Raw genomic sequence first — 21,878 nt, 5'->3', positions numbered from 1 at the left:
AGCGTAAGGAAGGCAGCTACGCTTTCTGCAGTGAAACTCAGGCTCTAGGTATGGGGCTCTTGAAATTCCAGCGATGTGAACCCAAAGAAGCCCTGAACCCTGGGCCTCTGCCTATTCAAAGGAGTGGAGCTTCTGGTCAAGAAAGCTTCATGCTTTCTTCACTGCATTATCTTTGTATTGTGTTTGGTTTGGATGTACCTATGTTTGTAAAAACTTAGGTTTTTCCAGAGGAGGAAGGAAGCCCTATTGACACCTTCATCCTCTCAGTTTTAAGCAGATCGTGCAGGCTGAGATCTGCGTTTCCTGGTCCTTGTCAGCAGTCACTTCACAGGAAAACTTTGTTTCCAATGCGTGTCTTGAAAGGCAAGGCCATCACACCCTGCTACAAAAGCAAACACGTTTTCCTCAGCTTTCTGTGCTGAATTTATTTCTGTGCTACAAAGGCCTTGGTTCTGGTGTCACGCACCCCAGTGTAAATCAAAGAGTGATTCCACTGAGCTGGGCTGCACCGAAGGAAAAGCAGGGGTGGGCTTTTGCTCTTCTTACTTTTAGCAATTTAATAATGCGCAGCCGTGGTCTAAGAGTTAGAAAGGGGAGAGAGAGTTAGTTAACTCGGGGAAATTGAAGTCAGAAGCGCATGGATGCATTGCTTTCCAGCAGATCTTTTGTAACAACTGCTCTCTGTATTTCAGCGTGAAGCGGGTCTTGGGCCTCTGGTGAGCTCCCCTGTTAAGACAGGGTGTCCTCTGTTCACGTACGGCGGTTAATGATGTCCATATTTGCTGAAACGGAAAACCTGGCACCCGCACAAGTTTGAGGACTGGCTGTTCTTCAGGTATTAGTTTCCTGCATATAAGGCTTGCCACAACATCTTGTGCTTGTCGAACAGTTCTTGTTCGAGATGACTTTTAAAGTGAAATCACTCGTTTTGTTAAGAAAACCGAGCACAGAAAGGCTAAATAATCTGTAAATAGCATGGGCAGGTAGGATGCAGACATCTGCTTTCTAACTCCACTGGGGATTTGTTACAACGCCCAAGGTTTTGTTTTTACGTGAAGACAAAGCGAGCATAGACCCTCACGGGTCCTGGGGTCTCGCTAAGGCTGACAGGATGGGAAGGGCAGAACCGGAGGAGCCTGCCTTTAACATGGATGTCTGCTTGCTTTTCCTTGGCTGTGCGGTCATGAATGGCAGTTTGTCCTCCTGTAATCCTCTCTGTGACCGGGCAAGCAGGGAGGGTCGGATGCGTGCTGAGGTTAGCCTAACTCGTTGCACGTACCATGGGTCTTTGTGTTCCCTGTTTCGATGTGAGTCTCTCGGTTTTTTCCCTCCTGCAGAACACAGGTCTGGTGATCAGCTATTTTCCCCAAGCCAAATTTCCTCAGATCTCTACCTCATACCAGATTTTTCAGGACAACTTTCCTATTCTAGTTTTCATTTTATATGGTACTTCTTGGGACTGCCCAGTTTCTTCACCTTTTCTTTATTTCTGCCTGGAAGATGAGAGCAAGAGAAAAATGGGAAGACATTTTATGCGAGGAGACACTAGAAGCTGTCACCACCCAATCTTTGATGGTCTCGGTGCTGCTGGAATGTTGCAGGAGTGGCTCGCCTTTTAGTCCCCCGCTTTGCTGGCCCTTGCAAGCACGGATGTGCCTCCTCGTTGAGCATTGCCCTGGCACTTTGGTAAGTAATGATTTGCACTTGCAGTCATTTTAGATGCTGGGGGGGGGACGGTTATCAGCTTTGATGCCTGCACCTCCCCAGGTTGTGCTCCTCCGGCCGGTGACAGGTATCTCAAGATCGCGTTTAGTGGGTGCAGGAGGAATCTGCTGTCCCCTGGGAGCTGCCCTTTCCACTGGGGAGGTGCTCTCCATGCTCCCCCCCACCCCAAACCACAGCCTGTTGTGCTCAGAGTCCTTCCAGGTGTTTGTTTCCATCTCTTGCCATGGCTTCATGGGGCTAGTGAGAAAGAAAAATGCGTCTTTCCCCTCTTGCGCTGAAAGTTAGCGGTGGCCAGAGCGTTCAGCTGGAAGGGACACTTGCTTTGCAATTGCGATTACAAAAAGGGCGGAGGAAACGGGATTGATTCTTGATCTATTGCCTTAATGACAGGGATGCTTTGGGGAACAAAACTTGTCTCTTTTTTCCTTCTGAACTGCTGTGTAGGCTTAACCCTGCAGGTGTAAACTTTGAGGGGGGGGAGAGAGCTGTGGGGTCCCATCGGAGGCTCTCCGGCTCCAGTCACCATCACGTAGTCACCGTATGCGGTGCCGGGACCTTGACCCCCCCCTGCCCTGTGCCAAGGAGTGCGGTAGTGGTAAATCTTCTAGCCTGAAAACTGGAGGCTGCAACTTCTTTGCAGACTTAATCCTAGATACTTTGACAGCCTGTGATATCTCCTTGGGGTGCTCTGCTGTGACCCACAGGCTCGGAACAGCTCTTTGTCCCAAATTGCCCATCTGTGTCCCTACAGAGCCAGCACGTCCCCGCTGCGGGAGCGGGTCTGCACAGCCACCACGGGAGAAACGTGGTTCAGCCGAGGCCGGTGCTGCGGTGGAGACGGGAGGAGGATGAAGCGATGGGCGAAGGCGTCCGCGTCTCGCATCAGCTGCAGCTCCCCACGCAAGCCCCAGGAGACATGGTTTTTAGGCAGCCCTGGGGACCAGTAAGCACACGCTGTTCTCGTTCCAAGCAACTTGGCGCTTCATGTGGTTAACTGAAGAGCAGGCATGGAGCCAGGAGGGAAATGAGCTCACTCTGGGCCTCGCAGGGCAGCAAGAAGGGAGGGGAGCTGACAGCCGGCTCGTAACTAGTCTCCTCGGTCGCGATTTTAGGTGGCTGAACTTGAAAATCGCTGCGTGTGGCCGGGCGGTGGCTTGTGTCACAAGCGTATGGGATTTTTGGAGTCACGAGTGAAAAGGCTGCTGCGGGTGAGTACCGCTGAGCTGGCCCCTTCAGCGAGGTTTTTGTCCTTGTCCCGCCGCGCCTCGCGGGACTTTGGCTGGGTGACCGCGGGCCGGCGCGGTGACGGTGGCCCCGTGATGGGCGTCAGGCAGGAGCTGGAAGCGGCTGGACCAGATGCAGAGAGGTCACGTCGTCGCACGCCGTGATCTCACTTCTCCTCAGGTGTGCAGAAATCCCCGGGGATTCCAGCCCAGAAACGAGTTGCAGGAATTACCCTCGCGAGGAAGCAACTGCAGCGGAGTTGGGGGTTGCTCTTTCCTTTCCCCGGTCCCTGTGCACACACGCACGGGCCCTCCTTCTCCCAAAAATTGGGGTATTGCCATCCAGAAAAGCACTTTAGCAGCAGACTACATAATATTAGTTATTATTACTAGAAGTAACAGTCAAGTAGGAGCAAACCTATAATTACACCTAAATTCACCTCCTCTTTTTTTCCTCTGGGAAAGGCTATTTAAGGGCTTGTTTTACACAGAGACAACTCAACACCAAACAAGCCTACACCTCTTTCTCCAAAATACCTGTCCTGTTAGCAGAAACCACAGCCCAGCTTACAAAACCAAATATTTGCTAAATATTTACTAACAGTAACTAAATATATAGTAATAAACAACACAATATAAATAATATATAAAAATACTAAATAATTAACAATAACTAAATATTTAGTCATTTGGGGGGGGCCGTTCACTCTACTAAGGAGTTAGCTTAGAATCCGGCTTCAGAACAGGAACTGTGGATTTTTAAGAAGTCTGGCAACTGCAATAATTTAAAAAATGAGAAAGTAGGCACCTTATTAATTTCTGTATGCATGTATATATGTTATAATAAATACATGTACCTATGTGTGTGTATACATAGATACACACACGTATCAAAGAAAGAAATGGGAGTTTTGCTTAAGAGGTGCCCAGGTGGCTGCAGATAAGCAGAATCTGAAACTTTCTTTTAAATTAGAGCCCTACCTGCAATAAAACCCTTCCTGGAGGGGAAGGTTGTCTTGCCTTTCCATCACTGTGCGGGTTCGGAGTCGGCTGCCTCACCAGCTGCCTGGCTGCCCCGAGCCCTGTGGAACAGGGACCCGGGGTGGGAAAATGTGGCTCTTCCCCTTCGTGTTGAATAATCCAGATTTTACTGGGCTGAAAGGGAAAAAGCGACTGCGAGTGCTGCCGGCAGGGCAGGCAGGGCTCTGCATTAGGGGTGAGCTGGCTCCGGTTATTTCCAGTGACTACGTAATATGAAAAAAAGAGCGTGTTAACCCACAGACTTGTGTTTGCACTGGGCCTGAGCTAGCAGATAGTCTTGCCGAAGGACGACCAGGTTTCTGGCCTGTTTTGCTCAGAAAAGCCAGGAGAAAGCCCTCGCAAGGTTATGTCAGCACACGGAGGGCAGACCTAGCACCGCGGCATCCTTGGAAGCGTGCCTTTGGGCCGTGAGGGATGCTGCACCACTGAAAGCTTACCTACCTTCAAATTGGTTTGTGTTTTTAAAGGAAGAAGTAAACAAAGCCTGCACAAATTCAGAGCTGTGAAGCACAGGCACGGCTCCTTGGCAGCCCGGAGATGGCCCATAGGAGAATTGCACTCCCATTTATTTCCACATTTCCTCCGTACTTCACCCAGCAGCTTTCGAGGAAAACACGTGTTTAACTGTCACCTTATCAGCGCAGAGAAGCTAGCAGATTGGAATTATGTTGTGTAAATACTTGAAACATAAAGGATTCAAGAATTACTGATAGGCAGCCAGAGAAAGCAACCTCATTTTAAAAAAAGGCAGGCAATGATGTAATTGATTTTTAACGCAGAAATAATCTGAAGGGACTAAAGAGGGTTCAAGAAAGGCTTAAAACCCCCACAGCTTCTGTGTCTTGGAAACCAATGTGGTTTTGCCATCTGCCAGGTTTTCCTTCAGCTCTTTTGCACCCTGGGTGCTCCCTTCTTCCTCCTGAAATAGTTTCGGCCTTCCCCTTGGTAAGCAGTAGGAGCATTGCAGGAGAGACGATAATTTGGCCCAATGTTATTTTCCATGGTCACAGTTTATTCTTCTGTTTAGCTTACGGTTTGGCTATTGTTTAAGATTTGCAATTTCAGAAGGCTGAATTCCTAGACAGAAAGTACTCTTTGGTGCAGTCAGGCAACATGAGGAATCTGAGGACTTGAAAATGATCATCATAAACTCAAAGGTGCTAATACTGTCAGGAATTTGCAATTTGCACTGAAAGGCAAAAGGAAAAACTCTTGTAGAACCAGGCTTTGGGTGGAGCAGCCACTTTGAGCAGGACCTCAGAGAAGCACAAACCATAGAGGGACTGGGGGAAAAAAAAAAAGACGACCAGCTGATCAGTAAAAGATGCATTTTTAGATCCAGGAGCAAACAGATGAACAGAACTTGGGAGAAGTCAAGCTGAGTTAGACCTCGCAAAGGATGTTAAACAGCTGGCGAGGAGTTCTGCAGCCACCTCCACAAAGGTAGGCAAGGGAAAGGAACCGCATTGTTTTGAAGGAAGCACAGAGCAAAACTCATCCCGGTTCGTCTGAAACGTGGGCAGCAGGTGGGGAAAAAACAGGCAAGCTCAGCCAGCACCAAAGTGAAGAGGCTTTAAAAATAAGTAAGGCAGGGTCAGCCTCCATCCTTCACAGCAAGTAAGGCTCCTACACACGACCACTTCAGGGACCGGCAAAAATGGATGTTGCATGTCTGGGGTTGTGCTTTGTGATCCAGACTGAATTTATGCTGTTCTTAAACAGATGTTGAATTATTTAGCACTGCTGAGGAAAAGGATATCCCGCTACAGTACAAAGCTTGATTTGTTTCTGCATGGTTTTGTCTTGGCCAGATTTAAAATTGAAAATATGCATTGAGAAATAATCAGTTATTTGACTCAGTCTGTCAATACCTTTTGACATACATTGAGCCAGCTCCAATCAGAACCTGAATTAGTCTTTCACCTGCAATTTCAGTAAAAGTAACTATTCCAGTTACTAGCCTTGCACAAGCTGGTTTGAGATACAATAATTAAAATACCTTGGGGTAGTAGCCTGAGCAGAGCCCATTTTATGCCAGCCTAAAACATTCACCTAGGGAAACAAAACTGAGCAAGAAGTTACTCAGCTACAGCTGCTACAACTCTGCTGCTCCATTTCCCTACGCAGACCAGGCTTTGCTGTATCCGAGTCCCCAAATACCTCGCCGCATGCATTTTTGGAATATTTCTGTGGACTAAAAGCCCTCCAGACTTCCAAAGCATGCATCATCAACTAGAAAGGGAATTGCGTTTCAATCTTCCAGCTCCCCACTGCCACCTTCAGCAGTAAAACTCAAAAAAGGTTAAAAAAATTTAGTATTCTAGCCCGTTTTCTGCCTTCGTAGCTAGCTACGTCACCACAGCAGTCTGCTTTCACACTTCTGTATAAACATCACCAGCATTGCAGGACAGTATGGAAAGAGTTAAGGACAGCTGTAAAAGTTGCTTAAAGAAATAAGCAGTCAGAAGACAAATACAGTTCTCCAACTATTAACGTTTATTAAAAGTTTGACCAAAGTAGTTTTATTCCCAAGTTTTGTTTACAAAAGTCTAACAATTTCCCCAGGTAGTCAAAGATTAATAAAAGAACCGAGATGGCATTGCATTAGTGCATAGAAAGCAAAACTGGTCTACAATAGTAAAAAAAGAAAGAAACCCCCAGAATTTGTGTAAAATTGAGGTTTTAAATACTTGAAAGCAATTGCTAGTATTGCAGGCAGAGCATTCCCAAGTATCTATTTGTTTTTTACTGCGTACAACGTAAACATGTTAGCTGCAACAGATAGTGCTGTTCCTCTAAGGCTTCAGCGTTTTTCTCCTAGAGGCCCGGAACTACGACTCTGACTCTCGTGCCCCATCGGCTGGGCCGTTTTAACACGAAACATCCTCCCAGGCGGCTTTTTCAGCCGCCAGGCTGTGCGGTTTTTCTGATGTACGCCCAGCTGATCAGAAGGAAATGGCCTCTTGAAACAAGAGCCACACTGCCTGCCTTCAGTTGCTGCCCTTCCTTCAGCGTCCGCTTGTTAGGATCAGAGACACTTCAAACGCCTAATGCTATTTCAAACCTTATTTTGCCTTAAGGCTTCAGTTTGTATCAGTTGCTTATTACAAGGTAATTTCCAAACTGTAACGGAGCAAGTACACCCAGCTGAAGACAGCACTGTGCGAAGAGGACAGAGGAACTGCCTGCAGACTGGATACTGCATATCCAGACCGCAGCCAGCCAAACCAAACATCCTGCACCTCCACGGGAACATGCAAGAAATCTAACAGGCAGAGCGCTGCGCCGAAAACGCCGTCTGCACCAAAGCCATTTTCCTTTTCATCCAGATTAGAACTTTGCCCGTTGCTGAACCAGTTTGGCCAAAGTCTCTTGGAAAAAAGTCAGCAGTTTAACGGAACAGCATGCCAAGATCTGCAAGATACTTTATAGCTTTATTATGGCAACAGTACACCTGCCTCAACTTTAAAGTTATGTACTTCCTGTTGCCTTGGGGATAACTAACAAACCTTTAGCAGTAGAATTTAAGAATCACGAGGAGATTCCTTTACTGAATTCCGTAGTCTTCTACAGAGACTGAAGCGCTCTAGCCCTCGCTTCCGCTGTACTCAGTACATCTGTACCTTCAAACATGGTGTGTAATGCTCCAAGGTTTTACTGTAGTTAAGACACAGAAGGTGAGCAGAAAAGGAGAAAAGATCCAACCAAAGCAAACAAACAGCATGAAAATAATAGCAGTTCAGGATTATCCAGGCATATCCAAGCAGTACAGATATGTTACAAGTTCCTGCAGAGCAAGCACATAGCTGAAGAAGGAAAGGAAAACAAACAAGAGAATATAGCTGTTACAGACAGAACAAACATACTGGTGTCATGGAACAATAATCCTTCAAAGATACTGAATTCTTTTTGAACTGATGTGGGGATACTGTGGGGAAATAATGTTAAAGGTTAGTAAAACAGCTGCATCATTATGCAAGCCAGATCCGATTATCCATTAACTGCTTGTCTCCATTTAACCAATTCAAAGCAAGACTTTTGTTCTGCAATCCCCATTTATTACAGCTGGTATTTCTTATAGCCCAAAATGTTTTTCTTGGATTATTTATCTAGGAGTCAATAGTAATCTTTTGGACTAGTTACCCAGTTCCACTTCAGCCGACTGTTTGAACCGAATCTTCAACCCCATTGTTAAAAAGGGAGCAAGTATATGGTCCTGCCATGTCATTTGGTGCCGACATAGCAGTGCGCATTGATCGCATCGCTCTGGGAAACGCACCAGTACGTTGTCCAAGCAGGCATCCTAAAAACATCCTTGACCCAAAGTTCAAAAATTCAAAACCATCAAGCAGGACAGGTGCCTAAACACCATCCTGTTGAAAACTCAGTGGAAACACCTGCCAGTTTCTCTCCCAAGCTTTGTTCTTGAAATAAAAACTGAGCAAGCAGCTGTAATGGTGGGTCATTCAGAGATTGCCCAACAAGCATCAAAGCATCCTTCTAAACAAAATTTGTTTTTGAAACTTAGCTATTGAATGTCTTACTATATATTAGAAAACATTTAGATATAAGTGTTTCATCTTGAAAGATCTACACAACAGTTAATCAGTTCCCCAGAAAAACATGTTTCTGCTAGCAATTACAAAAAAAAATGTGTATGACACTTAAGGGAAACTGAACACTTGATTCTTTTGTTTATGCTTTTTCAAGGTTAAATGTGTTTTTGTTTACACAATTTCTTTTTCCCCCGATATAAAGTTTTCTTGGCTTACTCAGTGCATCACAGAATGCACCAAAATACCAAAACTGTTACCTGTTATTTGTGCTATCCAATCTAGAAACTATCTTTAAAGAAGAAAGCACCATAGAAGTAAATTTTTTTTAAGGCTTAGATCAGTTAAAACTAATCCTGCAGCTGAATTTCACTCTACTCTTCAGAAACAACAAATCTTGAGTATTTGCTTTGCGGTTTCTAAACACCCTCAAGTAACATTCATCCTTTCTGATCCCACCAGGGCTGTATAGCGGCTTTTCTATGAACTTAACGTTAACCCAAAGAACACAGAGACGTAGCATTGAACTTTTGTTTTAATGGTCTCAAATTCTGTGACAGATTTTTGGTCAAGTTTCCATTTTAAAAAATTTATCGATTTTGAAGACTAATAACTTAAACTGCCACGAAACAAATGGTCCACAAACATTCCTTTCCTTCTGAAGCTTTTACGATGCATTGTAATCATTAACCAGTCTTTTACTATTAAACTTAAATGGCCAATTGAGACAAACAGTTCTGAGACCGTTCTTCCACCACTGATTAAGACCGAGGTGGCAGCTGATGTACAGAATTTTCATTTAGCCTTCTGGGCCTTCTGGGCAGACTTTGTGACCTTGCCAGCTCCACCAGCCTTCTTGTCAACTGCCTTGATGACACCAACAGCAACCGTCTGTCTCATGTCACGCACAGCAAAACGACCTGAAAACAAGAGCATGTTTTATGACTTTTGTCTAGGGCTACATACCCGCAAGCGTCATCCGCACAGCAGCAAGAGGCAACTTGGGCTAAGTGGGCAAACACCGCTCTAGGAGAGTGAACTGCATGAGGCTGGGACAGACACATCATTACCTAGATGGTACCCCTGTAGCGCTGAAGTTTTGGTTCCACTTCAAGAGTTTCTAATCAAGCCACAGCTTTTAATAGTGACTTACAGAACACACTACGTCCCCATACTAGAAATCAAGGAGTGTCTTTTCCAGAGCTCAGCATTAACACATTTTAGGAGATGCCTTACCGAGAGGAGGATAATCAGAGAAGCTCTCAACACACATGGGTTTGCCAGGGATCATATCAACGATGGCAGCATCTCCAGATTTCAGGAATTTGGGGCCATCCTCCAGCTTCTTGCCGGAACGACGATCAATCTTCTCTTTGAGCTCAGCAAATTTGCACGCAATGTGAGCGGTATGGCAATCCAGCACAGGGGCATAACCAGCGCTAATTTGGCCAGGGTGGTTCAGGATAATAACCTAGAAAACCACGAAAGCTAAGTTAAAACTGGGATAATTCTGAACACTGATGTGTCTTACACAGCCAGGGCTTTCACGTATTTGCTTGAAGCAAATCGCATCTCAGAACACAAGTCTACGTCACTTTATAGCTTAGCCTACTAATAAGAACGAACAAGACTAGTATTTCACAACCCACAGCTACGTTTCAAACACCTTCGAACAGCTGCAAAAATTACCTGTGCAGTGAAGCCAGCAGCTTCCATTGGAGGATCGTTCTTGCTGTCACCAGCAACGTTGCCACGGCGAACATCTTTCACAGACACGTTCTTAACATTGAAGCCAACGTTATCACCAGGCAGAGCTTCGCTCAGGGCTTCGTGGTGCATCTCAACAGATTTTACTTCAGTTGTAACGTTGACAGGGGCAAAAGTAACCACCATCCCTGGCTTCAGAACACCAGTTTCCACACGGCCAACTGGTACAGTACCAATGCCTACAAAGGGAAAGCAACATTAGCAATTCAGCTCAATGAATACATGCCCTTACAGGAAAAAAAAAAAAAAACCAAAACACTTGAGGCAAGTATTCTACATTCTCCACTTTAAAAAAACAGCTCTCAGGCAAACAACTGTATTTCTGTCCCACGCACTACCTGTTGCTGGCAAGCAAGAAGCGTTACAGAGAACACATACCGCCAATTTTGTAGACATCTTGAAGAGGCAGACGCAGAGGTTTGTCAGTTGGACGAGTCGGTGGCAGGATACAGTCCAAAGCTTCAAGGAGGGTGGTTCCACTGGCATTGCCATCCTTTCGGGTAACCTTCCATCCCTTGAACCAGGGCATCTGGAAAAAAAAAAAAATAAATAAGCCGAGGCATAAACCATCTGCCGATTGTAGTAGCACAAGGCTAGAAAAGACCAAGTGGCTTATTTTAGCATTATCACGGTACGCTATTGCAGAGTAACAGTTTGTGAAGGGCTGGGATTTCACTTTTGACCTCGACACTTCCAAACATAACTATTAAAAAAACATGTGCATTTTACTATTGCATAATTTATCTCAATAATCCTCCTAGTTTCATTGCTTAATGTAAACGAATGTCAAACCTACGTTAGAGCTAGGCTCCAACATGTTGTCTCCGTTCCAACCAGAAATTGGCACAAAAGCTACAGTGTCTGGGTTGTAGCCAATTTTCTTGATGTAAGTGCTGACTTCTTTGACAATCTCTTCATATCTCTTCTGGCTGTAAGGTGGCTCAGTGGAATCCATCTTGTTGACACCAACAATCAGTTGTTTTACACCTAGAGTGTAGGCCAGAAGGGCATGCTCACGGGTCTGCCCGTTCTTGGAAATACCAGCCTCGAACTCACCAACACCAGCAGCAACAATCAGGACAGCACAATCAGCCTTTGAAAAGAAAGAAAAAAAAAACCCTCATTGTAATGCTTGCACATGTGCCAAGGTATTATGGGAACCCCTCCCCCCCCAACCAACCAAGGAACAACCTGCTTGAACTCCCCAAATCCTTAGTTCTATTTACATACCTGAGAAGTTCCAGTAATCATGTTCTTAATAAAGTCTCTGTGTCCAGGAGCATCAATGATGGTGACGTAGTATTTGCTTGTTTCAAATTTCCACAGGGAAATATCAATAGTAATACCACGCTCACGCTCAGCTTTCAGCTTGTCCAAGACCCAGGCGTATTTGAAAGAACCTTTGCCCATCTATGGATTAAAAAAAAGAAGTGCAGTTTTTCCCCACCTTTTTTTTTTTTTTAAAAGAATGATAGGTATTTGCAGTTAGTTCAGCAGAATCACAGACTGGGTAAAGAGCAAAATCCAAGAATAGCAAGTGGTTTAATGCTGAAAAATGTTGCTGCTCGTAAAACAAGCAACAAGATACACTTGGCACTACTAGTGAGAAATGCCAAATGTTTTCTGTTATTTAACCTGTTGACAGTTTAGCCCTCTTGACAGCTTGTTAATTGCCCTAACACATCTTTACGAGAGATCTCTTGAGCCTAAGCCCTACTATCAAGTGTCCTCTACAAATTTAAGTTCTCTTACTAATGCAATCCCTGCGATAATCAACATTTTAACTGCCACTCAGCCCAACATTCGCTACATTTCATTCTGCGATGTGCTTATTAAGACCTATGCTGTTATTACACAGAAAAACTATGCTCAGTGAGACTTTCTATAGGCTCAAACACCAAAATCCATAGCCTTCTCATTTTCAGAAGTAAACCTTATCAGAGCAACTTCTTTAATGTTATCCTCGGCTACATGTAAGCAAAGACTGCAGCTGGGAACTCCACTTAAGATACGATTCCAGGCGTAATTACGCAGATGTAGCTTTAGACTACTTCCCCCCCCCCCCCCCCTCGCTCCGTGCTTCCCAGCTTGAGCTTCGCCAACTAACGTAATGGCGGATTCAACGCTTTGGCGCTTGTTCAACCACGGGGACAACTGCAGCCTGACGGCCGCCCCGTGGCCACGCAACACTCGCGCCCTTGTTCGGCTACTGGGGCAGCTGCGACCAAACCGCCTCCCTCTGGCCGCAAAACGGTTTGCAACTTCAGTATCGCAACTCCGTCTCTCTTTACGCGTTCCCGCCTGAAGGAATTTTGCGGGACGTCACCGGCCCACGCACCTCAGCAGCTTCCTTCTCGAACTTCTCGATGGTCCTCTTGTCGATGCCACCGCACTTGTAGATGAGGTGGCCGGTGGTGGTGGACTTGCCAGAATCGACGTGGCCGATGACGACGATGTTGATGTGGGTCTTCTCCTTTCCCATTTTCGGATCTTAGTCAAGTTCTTTCTCTCGGTAAAAAGAGAATCGACACCTGGAAGTTTCCCCAGAAAAAACAAATAAATAAATAAATAAAACCCCCACGGGTTACGCCTCCCGGAGCGATCGCCCTCCCCCGCGCCGCTCGGCGGGAACCCGGCGGCCATGGCGGCCCGGCCGGGATGGAGGCCCCGGCCCCGCCCCGCCGGCAGGGCAGGGGAAGGGAAGGGAGGGGCGAAGCGGGCGGGCGGGCGCCGGCCGGGGGCCCCCGCCGCCCGCCCGCCCTCCCGCCCCTCGGGTCGCCCCCTCCCCGCATCGCCCCGCCGCCGCCTGCGGGCTCGAGTTACCGGCGGCGGCCGGGGAGCGGGTCGGCGGGCCCGGCGGGGCTGACGGGCAGCGCGGAGGGCGGGGCCGGCCCGCTCCTTTGTGTGACTCACCCCGCCCGGGCCGCCGCGTCCTCCATTTTGTGGAACTGGCGGCAGGCAGGAAAGCCGAGCGGCCATTTTTTTTTTTTTTTTTTTTTAAATAACTCGTGCTCCGTTCCACACCCCCACCCCCACCCGCCACGCACCGCGCGTCCCGGCCCCACCGCCCCCCCACACACACACACGCGGCAGGGGCTCCCCCCGCACCGCGCCGGCGTGCCCACGCCGCTCCCCGGCCACAGCGAGGACCGTGTGGGATGGAGGAGGACGATGCGCCGCCATCTCCCCGGCGTGCGCTTTCTCTCCCTCTCTCTCCCGCCCCGCTCCTCCTCCTCCTCCTTCCCCCGGCCCCCCCCCAAGCCCCCCCCGGGTGCGCGGTGCCCCCGGCCCGGCCCCTCTTCCCGGCCCCGGCCTGCCCCGCGCGGACGCGCCTCACCTGCGAGACGGCGTCGGCTGCAAACCCGTAGCGAAAAAGACCGACGGCGTGAACGCCGCCCCTTATATAGCCTGGCCCACGGGGAGGCGGGGCCTAAGGGACACGTCACCACTCCCGGCGGCCCCGCCGACACGCCCCCGCAGCCCCGCCCTGACGGCCGCGCGGGCAAAGGGCGCTCCCCGCCCCCCCCTCCCTGAGGCGGCGACCGGGAGCGGGACCCCCCCCCCCCCAGCCGTCCCCCCGTGGAACGGAGAGCGGTCAGGGGCGGCTAGCGGGGGCCGGTGGAGCGGAGGCGAGCCCTCCCAGCGCGGAGGACCGATCAGCGGCCGGGTGGGACCGGCGGGAGCAGGCCACCTTCCCTGAGGTGGAGCGGAGCAGCACCGAAAGGCGCGGGGGGGGGGAACCCCGGCCCCTCCTGGGGGCTGTGGGGCGGGTGGTGACGGGTGTGAGGAGAAAGCGTCACGCGTTGTATCATGGCCCGGTGCAGCGGCTAAAGAAAGGCCCTGGGGAATCGTCCCAGGCCAATTAATGGAGTTTCTCGTTAGGGACACCAAAGAACGCGACCGGGGAGTGACGGTGACTCGTGCTTGAGGCTACGGAATGGAAGGACCCCCCCCCGAGTCGGGTCCCCCAGAAAGAGAGGTGGGGAAGGAGGCGGGGGAGAGCAGGAATTTCAGGATGCTTATTACATCAGAAAAAGTAACAGCAGCGTTTGGGCTTTTTTAAAAAAAACAAAACCCCAAACCCACAAGTTTTTTCTTTCTTTCCGTCAGAGAACAAAAGTTGACTTGGAAAACTTGGGCACAAAAATACCAATCAAGGCGGACGCACCTGAAGCGAAGACGCAGCGAGGTGCAAAGGTGTTGAAGAGAATCACTTAAGCATTTAGGATACACGGCTTCTGTGTAAGAAACCCAAACTGCAAGAAGTGCCCCCATGCTGTATTTTCACACGAGAAAACTGGCAGCCCTAGCAAATTATTTTTGAAAACACGGCAACGAGGAGTCACAGAACAGCTCACAACATCAGAAACAAAAGCCCTCATGATTCCCGTGGATTGTTCTCTGGTTTACTCGCTCCTAACCGATGTAAGAAAATCCACCAACTATTCAATATCTCGTATACCTATTCAAGTGAAATTAAGCTGAGAAGCTGAACAAATCTCTGTGTTTGTTCTTTTAAAATGATCTGCAAAGGAAACAAAGCTACATGCTCCATTTTCTTCAGGTACATTATGTGCCTGTGTTAGAAACAGTTACTTACATATAGGCAACTATAATCCCATTCATTTGTTGGTATGCTCTTCAGATTGCAGTTGTAAAGCATGGAAATAGCTTCTTGGTCAAAAAACCAAACAACAACAACAAAACCCCAAACCCCACCATCTCATGCATCTACTCATTCACTTGACTCCAAGTTTCTCTAGCTGAGATACACCCAGCATCACAAATTCACTACTGTAAAGGGCTGTAAACTCCATATTTCATGGACTGATATAGAACTGAAGTGTTTCCACAATATCTGGTATTTTTTCACATGCAAAATTAAAAAAAAAAAAAAAAAGGTGATTTGAGAGATGTCACGTTAGAGAAGATGCTGAGTTTAGAATATACCTTTTACACAAAAACCCAGTTTCAGAATAAAACCTGCAAAAAGGCTTGTTTATTGTTAAACTCACTGATTTTTAAGAAAGGAATAAAGTCATCAAGTTCTTTCTCTTCCCCTCCTATGTTTTTAGCAGAGATTAGTGGCAGGGGCAGGGGAGAAGCTAGAGGTGGTTCAGCTTTCCTCAAAACTAGCATTTGGGGGCAGTTATTAGTGAAGACACTGCATATGAAGACACAATAATAGAAGGGCAGGAAAAGGGAGCTGGATCACTTTCTGGAAATGGAAACGCATTACCATAAATTGACTTAGTGGCTCGGGTTGAGGACCAAAGGGTGATACTTGGTACGAAAGCTGAGCAGCACTTCTCGGGTCTCCTATAAAGCAAAGACAGTTTGTAAACACAGCTAAAAAGCTTTATTATTCAGGATGGTTTGAAGTTAGCTTCTAAAATGTGTATCTCAGTAGGGGGTATTTTTAATGGACTGATCTGTCAAAGTATCCATTCTCATAAAAAGGTAGTTTAACACTTTCCAAATGTAGTCAATGACTTGTGCCTCAACAGGGAGAGGAGAACGGAAATGTGTTCCTGATTTCTTACATGGCCCATACTAAACTGCACATTTCTTTTTTTTAAGGGCCTTTTTTTTTTATAGGACTATTTCATAAATAAAGGCATTTAGAACTATGTATTTCTTAAGATGGCAATTTCTGTGGTATGTACACAGCTGAAAGCTATGAAAACTGAGTTTGTTGGACCAGCTTTTAACCACGGTCCTAGTTCAAGTCTACAACAGTTGCTTTTTTCCCCTCCATTCCTTTAATTGAGTTTTCAAAAGAATTTTATTATTTCCTCTTTAATCTGTCCAATGCATGCTTTTATTCTCTCAAAAACTAGTATAACTCTCATTGTCCATTCTATTAGCGGAACATTCCTATTATCAATCTCACAAATATTTATACAGCTGGGGAGCTTCAGATATATGAGTAGCCTCACATAATTCAGTGGAAATGCATTCTGAAGAACCCTCTCAGCCAACACAGATAGGCATACGCTGGACTAAATCCTGTACGCAAATAGCCTGTTAAAAATTTTAGATTTTGTTCTTTTGGCAAAACTAATCTCTTTGATATGAAACATTTAGGAAGAAAGGGAGATAAGAGACTTCAAGAAGTCAAGGTCTTTCAGGCTTTGGAATAGTGCTTATTAAATCCAGACTGACTTCAGAAATAGGAGGACTTTGTGGGGAAAAATGACTCATTCTCCCTCGACCACTGGGGAGCATATGCTAAACTGAAATAACCTATGTCCACATACGTAAGAACACATAGAAGCATTCTCTAAAGCGTTTGTATTGTAGAAACCTATAGACGTGCTCGCTGAGCACCTCTGAAGTATTTTAACTCTCTTCCACACACATGTGGAAGTGGCATCTTTTTTGGTCAGATTCCTGCGCAAAGATGAAGGTAACTAGCGCTTATACAGCTATTTTCACTGCAATCAACAAGGTCATTCAGGAGTGTAAGCAAACAGACTTTATAAGCACAAGACTTTAAACACATCTGATAAATACAGTTTATCAAGCTCACTGTGTATGGAAGAGGCACTAAGATTTCTTGAGGGCACTTTCAGAAAGTACCATGGAAAAGCAGTCCAAAATTACCCATAGTAATTGGTGATTAGCAAAACCAGATTCCGGTACACAGCATTATTTGTAATACAGTTAACCTCCTACAGTGAAATGCTTTCTAATCCCTACGTTACAATTATCATTGTGTGTACAGTAGTCCAAATGTTCAGCATAAACTACATCATGAGCACAAAGCTTTACTTCCATCTGTAAGTGTTCTTTAATGCATTGATTCGTAACAGAAATAAAAAGCATCTATATCTGTTATGAAACCCTTTTGCCTACATGATCCTAACACTTACTACCAGATTTTACAATCATCTGCGTAATAAATAAAAGAACAATTAATAGAATAATGGTGTTATTCATGTATGAAGAGATTAGACAGAAAACCTGCTTTAAAAAAAAAAAGGTTTAACTGAACATGGTGAGGTAATCTAAACTACTTGAAAAAAGCTTCTTCTGAAAGTTATTTAGCTCTGTAGTAGTAGCTGATATTTTTATATAAACGAAATTACTCGGTGAAAGGAAGAGACAATGGTAAATACACTTTAAGTTACTGTCTTAGGAGACAGCACAAAATAAACCCCTCCATCCTTGGCAGTCCTTATACTTGGACTGGATAAAGCCCTCAACAACCTTGTCTGATCTCATAGCTGGCCTTGCTTATAGTTTCAGAAAATAAGATCTTAGAGTAGGAGGTATAAGAGAGTGGTCTTCAGAACTATTGAGAATATTATTCGGATGAATAAGCGGCTACAATTTCAGAGGCTTCTGAATAACTTAACATGAGCCTCTTAAAAAGGCATTGTTTCCCCTAAAACAAGTTTCCTGTGGGAAACACTACTGTTCCAGTTACAGCATTTACAACGGGTGAAGCACTAATGCTTAGAGGACAGTCTGCTTTAAAAAAAATATCCTTTGGACAATCTTTTCAAACCACATTTATCCACAGCATGAAAAGACTAATTTATACTGAATGTTTAGTACCAGTTGAACCTTATATTGAATGCTTAGTACCAGTTGAACTGGGATCCTGAAGGTTTAGTATCAGACAGACTCAGTGTACTGCAGGTGCGACCAGAACTAACAGCTGTATTTAAACCTCTGTTCTGTGGAGGTCTGCATTACTGAGCTAGAAAATGAAAATACCTGATTTAGAGCACAAGTGTCCTAACCGGGACAAAAAGAAACTCACAGGTGACTTCTTCAGCAAGAGTGTTCTGGAAGTGAACAGTGAATGGGAATATACATGCAGACAGCTAGAGGACTTCAGATCCAAGAAGAAATTCCTCCTTTAGTTTCACCAAAAAGTGACCCTTCACTTGTAGACACCTGACAAAGCTTCATATACTTCATTAGTGCTAGGCCAATTTACACCAGCTGATGACCTGGCCCCAGGCAAAAAGCTGAGTTACTAGACACCAATGCAGAATAAAGGTGAAGGACTGATGAAGTAACCACCATTATGGTGAAACAATATAATTTGTTAAACTGTTCTGTGGTTTTGCATTAGTGTTTTCCAACAGCAAACAGGCTACAGCATATGCTCCTTTTCCCCAAACGGAATCACATTTTTACTATACCCCACCACCTTTTGGACACCCTAATTGAATGGTAAGCCCTTCTAGGAGTTCAATTCAAAGAATACCCGAAATGGGTGCATAAAAATATGTATGTGTGTGTATATATATATATATATTAAAAAAAAGTGCATTGTGCATAAAGAAAGTGTCAGTTACTGAACAGAAATCCACTCGGTGAGGGCAGTTTGGGTCTTGTTCTCAATTTATCACAAACTTCCAAAATTCCACGTTAAAGCTCTGGTCTCTTCTGCTAAAAATCATTTTGCCAAAAGCAAGGTGTTTGTCCTTTTGTGCTGACAAGCCTGTGACAAAACCTTTAAGTGGGACCTCAACTCCTCATCCACTGACCTTGCATTTTAGAGGTCTCCTCCAAGCCCTCACAGCAATTAAGCTATGCTCCAATAGCTTTGCTAAATGTCTGCTCATAAGGTTAATTTTGCTGTCTCTCGCTATAGCAGGTTTGGAGCTGGCTTCTGCACTTAGCAAGCTGGAAGTTCATCAACAGAAAACCTGTAAATCGCCATTCTCATCTTGCAGACCTTCTGCATTCCCCCCTTTCTGCCTCTCCTACTGACCCAAGTAAAGGCAAGTTTTCAAGGAGGGAGACAAAGTTTATAGGTAGATTCCTAGAAGAGGTTTATATCAATCAAGAAAACCTGAGATGCAGCTTATGGCTGCAAGGGAGAGAAACTTAATAAAGGTGATTTTGGTGCAGACTGCAAAAGTATGCTACAAATTGGAGACAGCGGATGGATGGATAGGCCAAAGGAGGAAGAAGGGCAGTACCTGAGACTTGGGCTAGTAAGGATGGCGCGGACATATCCAGCTGTTCAGCTGAAGTGCCATCCATTGTCCGCTCTCCCATCTTGACATTGCTGTGGCTTCGAGTCTCGGCATCACTCAGGCCATAGGATCAGTTTCCACTGCAATCACACGTACATCAATCATTCTTGCTATGTGGTAACCACAGTAACCAGAAGTTGTGCGAGTCAAGTCATTTAGAAGCCTTGCTCAGATTTAGTGTATATAGCATATGCTTGACATTTATTCAGGGAATTTAGATTTGAGACGATTAAAGTTTGGAAAGGTTTCAGAGAAGAACTATGGGAATAAATCTAGATCTGGAAAAGTGCTTATACTTGACCTGTTCAATCGATACAGAGTTTACTGAAAGGCAGTTTGGCTTAGTCTCCAGAATTCCACAAGACAGAAAATCCTGTAAAGGAAGAATCACGAGTCTGGGCACAAAGACATAAGAAGATTCAAGATTCTTGGTAGTTAAATTAAGGTAGAAATAAGAGCCAGTTATTTGTAATTGGCAATGAACAGTGGGAACAGCTTGATAAAAGCAGTAAGCCAACAGATGAAGAAGTGCTCAATATTTAATTATGTTAGTAAAAAAACCCCAAACACAATAAAGGAAAAAGAACTTGACTGGGGAGGAGGGGGAACAGGAGAGGCCATTTACTTAAAATGATGCCTTTGTTTTTAGTTAGCTGATTCTAATACAGTCTCTCTGAAGTATTTGGCTAGATGAAGCTATCTCAGAGCCACTACTGATTATCTTTGAAAGCTATGGAATGGGAAGGTTCCAGAACACTGGAAAAAACAGAAAAAAACATCCCTAAATTGAAAGAAAAAAAAAGAAAAGAAAAGAAAAAATGGGAAAATACAAAAAAGAAAGAAAGAGCACATGCATGAGCTGGGCAGTTATGGAACAGTCGGTCTAATTTCAATTCCTGGAAAAATGTATTGGAACAAATGAACTACTTTTAGAAGATAATAGGTTGGTAAGTAACAGCCCCAGACTTGTTAGGAACAGATTGCATCAAACTAATCTTTTCTACTGTGACAGGTTTAACAGGCTCACGGATGGGGAAATGTGGATATCATTTAACTTAAGGGAAGATTTGATGCTCCTTACAGGCAACTTGCATAAGTAAGCTCAGCAAACTTTGGACAAAATAATGGACGTGCAGGAGACCAGCTGAAGATGACACATGCTCAAAGTAAGTGCTAATATCACTATGAAAGGTTGTATCAAATCAGTTTCTCTGGGTACAGACATTATTCTACCATATAAATCTACAGTTATAAATACACAAAAATGTAATTTTAAATTGCACGCTTGGGGGGAAGGGGGGCTAAGCACTTCAGAGGTCAAGAACAGAGTTCAGAGTAATGTCGGCAAGTTTGGGAAATGGTCTAAAATAATTAGGAAATAAATCAAGGTTGATATTTGTCCTTTTTAAGGAACAATTCACTGCACTAACACAGGAAAAGTAGCAGCTAGCCAGGACTCCTGTAGAAAAGGACCTGGGGTTAGAGTGGATCACAAACTGAACATGAGTCAACACTGCCATACTCTTGTGAAAAAAGCAAACATACCGAGATGTATAAACAGAAGTGCTGCAAGATACGTAAAATAAACTTTCCGCTCTACTTAGCACTCATTAAAGCCTCCAATGGGATACTTTGTCCATCTTAGGAGCCATGCTTCAAGATGACACCTCGAGACAAAAACACTAGAACAGATTCTGTGGGCAGCTGGTGGAACCCCCATCATTACCCAACTTCTTACAAGCACCTAAATACCTATCAGAAATGGTTCAAGTATAACTAATACTTCCTTTTCTATGGATTAGATATCCAAAAGTCTCTCCAAGCCTTAATTTCCACAGGTTTACATTCCTTAGAAGATCTGTGTGAACATGAATGAATTTCCTATACCATAATTCCAGCCCACGTTGTTTAGCTTGGTAAGGAAGTCTCCCCAGGACTTCAATGTGTTTGTATCAGCTGAAGGTCAATCTTTTCAGTTATAGTAGTCGCATCTGAATGGAAATTCACAAATATTTCAACCACTAATCATGCACCTCACTGTATAAATTCTGTCTTCCACATTACATGATCAAGTACATTTTATCAAAACCCAAAAAGCTAGCCTAATGTAACTAACAGAGAGGTGTGGAAGGAAATGGAACAGTCAGTCCTAAACTCTAACCAAGGAAGAGTCAGGCTAAAAACGAAAGAGGCAGGTTATGTTAGAGCTGTTAGGAACTGAGTAGATTCCTGGCATGATGTTATAAAGCATTCATTCGGTACTAGTTTCCTATCAAAATGAAATACTGGAAAACATGCTTGGTTTCTCCAGCAGTTTCTAAACAACCAGAAGAATGCTAAAAAACAGTGCACATGACTTTCCCACGGGCAGTGATACCGTGACAGGAATTATCAGCTAAGTAACATTATGGGGGAGGTCAGTCCATACACACGGCTACTCCTCATAGTCCCTTCTGTAACAATACTTGTCAAAAACAACAGCGGTGGTTTTGCAAGGCAATCGACAGAGGAATGGCATTTCAGAGATTAAAAGCTTGTACCGCATGTTGTATAAAGCAGACTTTGGC

At 45.0% G+C, this 21,878-nt stretch overlaps 2 protein-coding genes across 8 annotated transcripts; one reads left to right on the top strand and one right to left on the bottom strand.

The window, feature by feature from the left end:
- Window positions 1–88: 88 nt before the first annotated feature.
- LOC128139410 (uncharacterized) lies at window positions 89–15,364 on the top strand. Of its 7 annotated transcripts, none has more exons than XM_052781709.1 (4): window positions 89–835; window positions 1,501–1,686; window positions 2,477–2,668; window positions 2,838–6,643. In XM_052781709.1, the coding sequence occupies exons 2-4, from the start codon at window positions 1,501–1,503 to the stop codon at window positions 3,111–3,113; spliced, it is 654 nt and encodes a 217-aa protein (XP_052637669.1). In that variant the 5' UTR covers window positions 89–835; the 3' UTR covers window positions 3,114–6,643. The 7 variants fall into 7 exon arrangements, with proteins under 7 accessions (XP_052637669.1, XP_052637671.1, XP_052637674.1 ...); XM_052781711.1 differs by lacking the exon at window positions 89–835 and adding an exon at window positions 14,420–15,364 and having other exon boundaries at window positions 1,016–1,686; window positions 2,838–2,933; XM_052781714.1 differs by lacking the exon at window positions 89–835 and adding an exon at window positions 12,235–12,342 and having other exon boundaries at window positions 1,016–1,686; window positions 2,838–2,933.
- On the bottom strand, window positions 9,060–13,763 carry EEF1A1 (eukaryotic translation elongation factor 1 alpha 1). Its single transcript, XM_052781707.1, has 8 exons — window positions 13,647–13,763; window positions 12,648–12,840; window positions 11,540–11,719; window positions 11,106–11,402; window positions 10,688–10,838; window positions 10,232–10,488; window positions 9,779–10,013; window positions 9,060–9,462 (listed from the first exon to the last, which is right to left on the bottom strand). Exons 2-8 carry the CDS (start codon window positions 12,789–12,791, stop codon window positions 9,338–9,340), a joined length of 1,389 nt encoding a protein of 462 aa, XP_052637667.1. The 5' UTR covers window positions 12,792–12,840; window positions 13,647–13,763; the 3' UTR covers window positions 9,060–9,337.
- Window positions 15,365–21,878: the final 6,514 nt, after the last annotated feature.

The sequence above is a fragment of the Harpia harpyja genome, chromosome 3 (genome assembly GCF_026419915.1).
Source record: "Harpia harpyja isolate bHarHar1 chromosome 3, bHarHar1 primary haplotype, whole genome shotgun sequence".
NCBI classification, from domain to species: domain Eukaryota; kingdom Metazoa; phylum Chordata; class Aves; order Accipitriformes; family Accipitridae; genus Harpia; species Harpia harpyja.
Note: the sequence above shows the minus strand (reverse complement) of the source record. Positions and strands in the feature narration are given on the sequence as shown.

Excerpts from the sequence above, each read along its gene's own strand:
- EEF1A1 (XM_052781707.1), bottom strand. The coding sequence starts at position 12,791 with ATGGGAAAGGAGAAGACCCACATCAACATCGTCGTCATCGGCCACGTC. Across the intron at positions 10,489-10,687 it reads AGATGTCTACAAAATTGGCG|GCATTGGTACTGTACCAGTT; the intron begins GTATGTGTTCTC and ends TTCCCTTTGTAG. Across the intron at positions 9,463-9,778 it reads CTCTGATTATCCTCCTCTCG|GTCGTTTTGCTGTGCGTGAC; the intron begins GTAAGGCATCTC and ends TCTTGTTTTCAG.
- LOC128139410 (XM_052781708.1), top strand. The coding sequence starts at position 1,444 with ATGGTACTTCTTGGGACTGCCCAGTTTCTTCACCTTTTCTTTATTTCT. Across the intron at positions 1,687-2,476 it reads AGCATTGCCCTGGCACTTTG|AGCCAGCACGTCCCCGCTGC; the intron begins GTAAGTAATGAT and ends GTGTCCCTACAG. Across the intron at positions 2,669-2,837 it reads TTAGGCAGCCCTGGGGACCA|GTGGCTGAACTTGAAAATCG; the intron begins GTAAGCACACGC and ends TCGCGATTTTAG.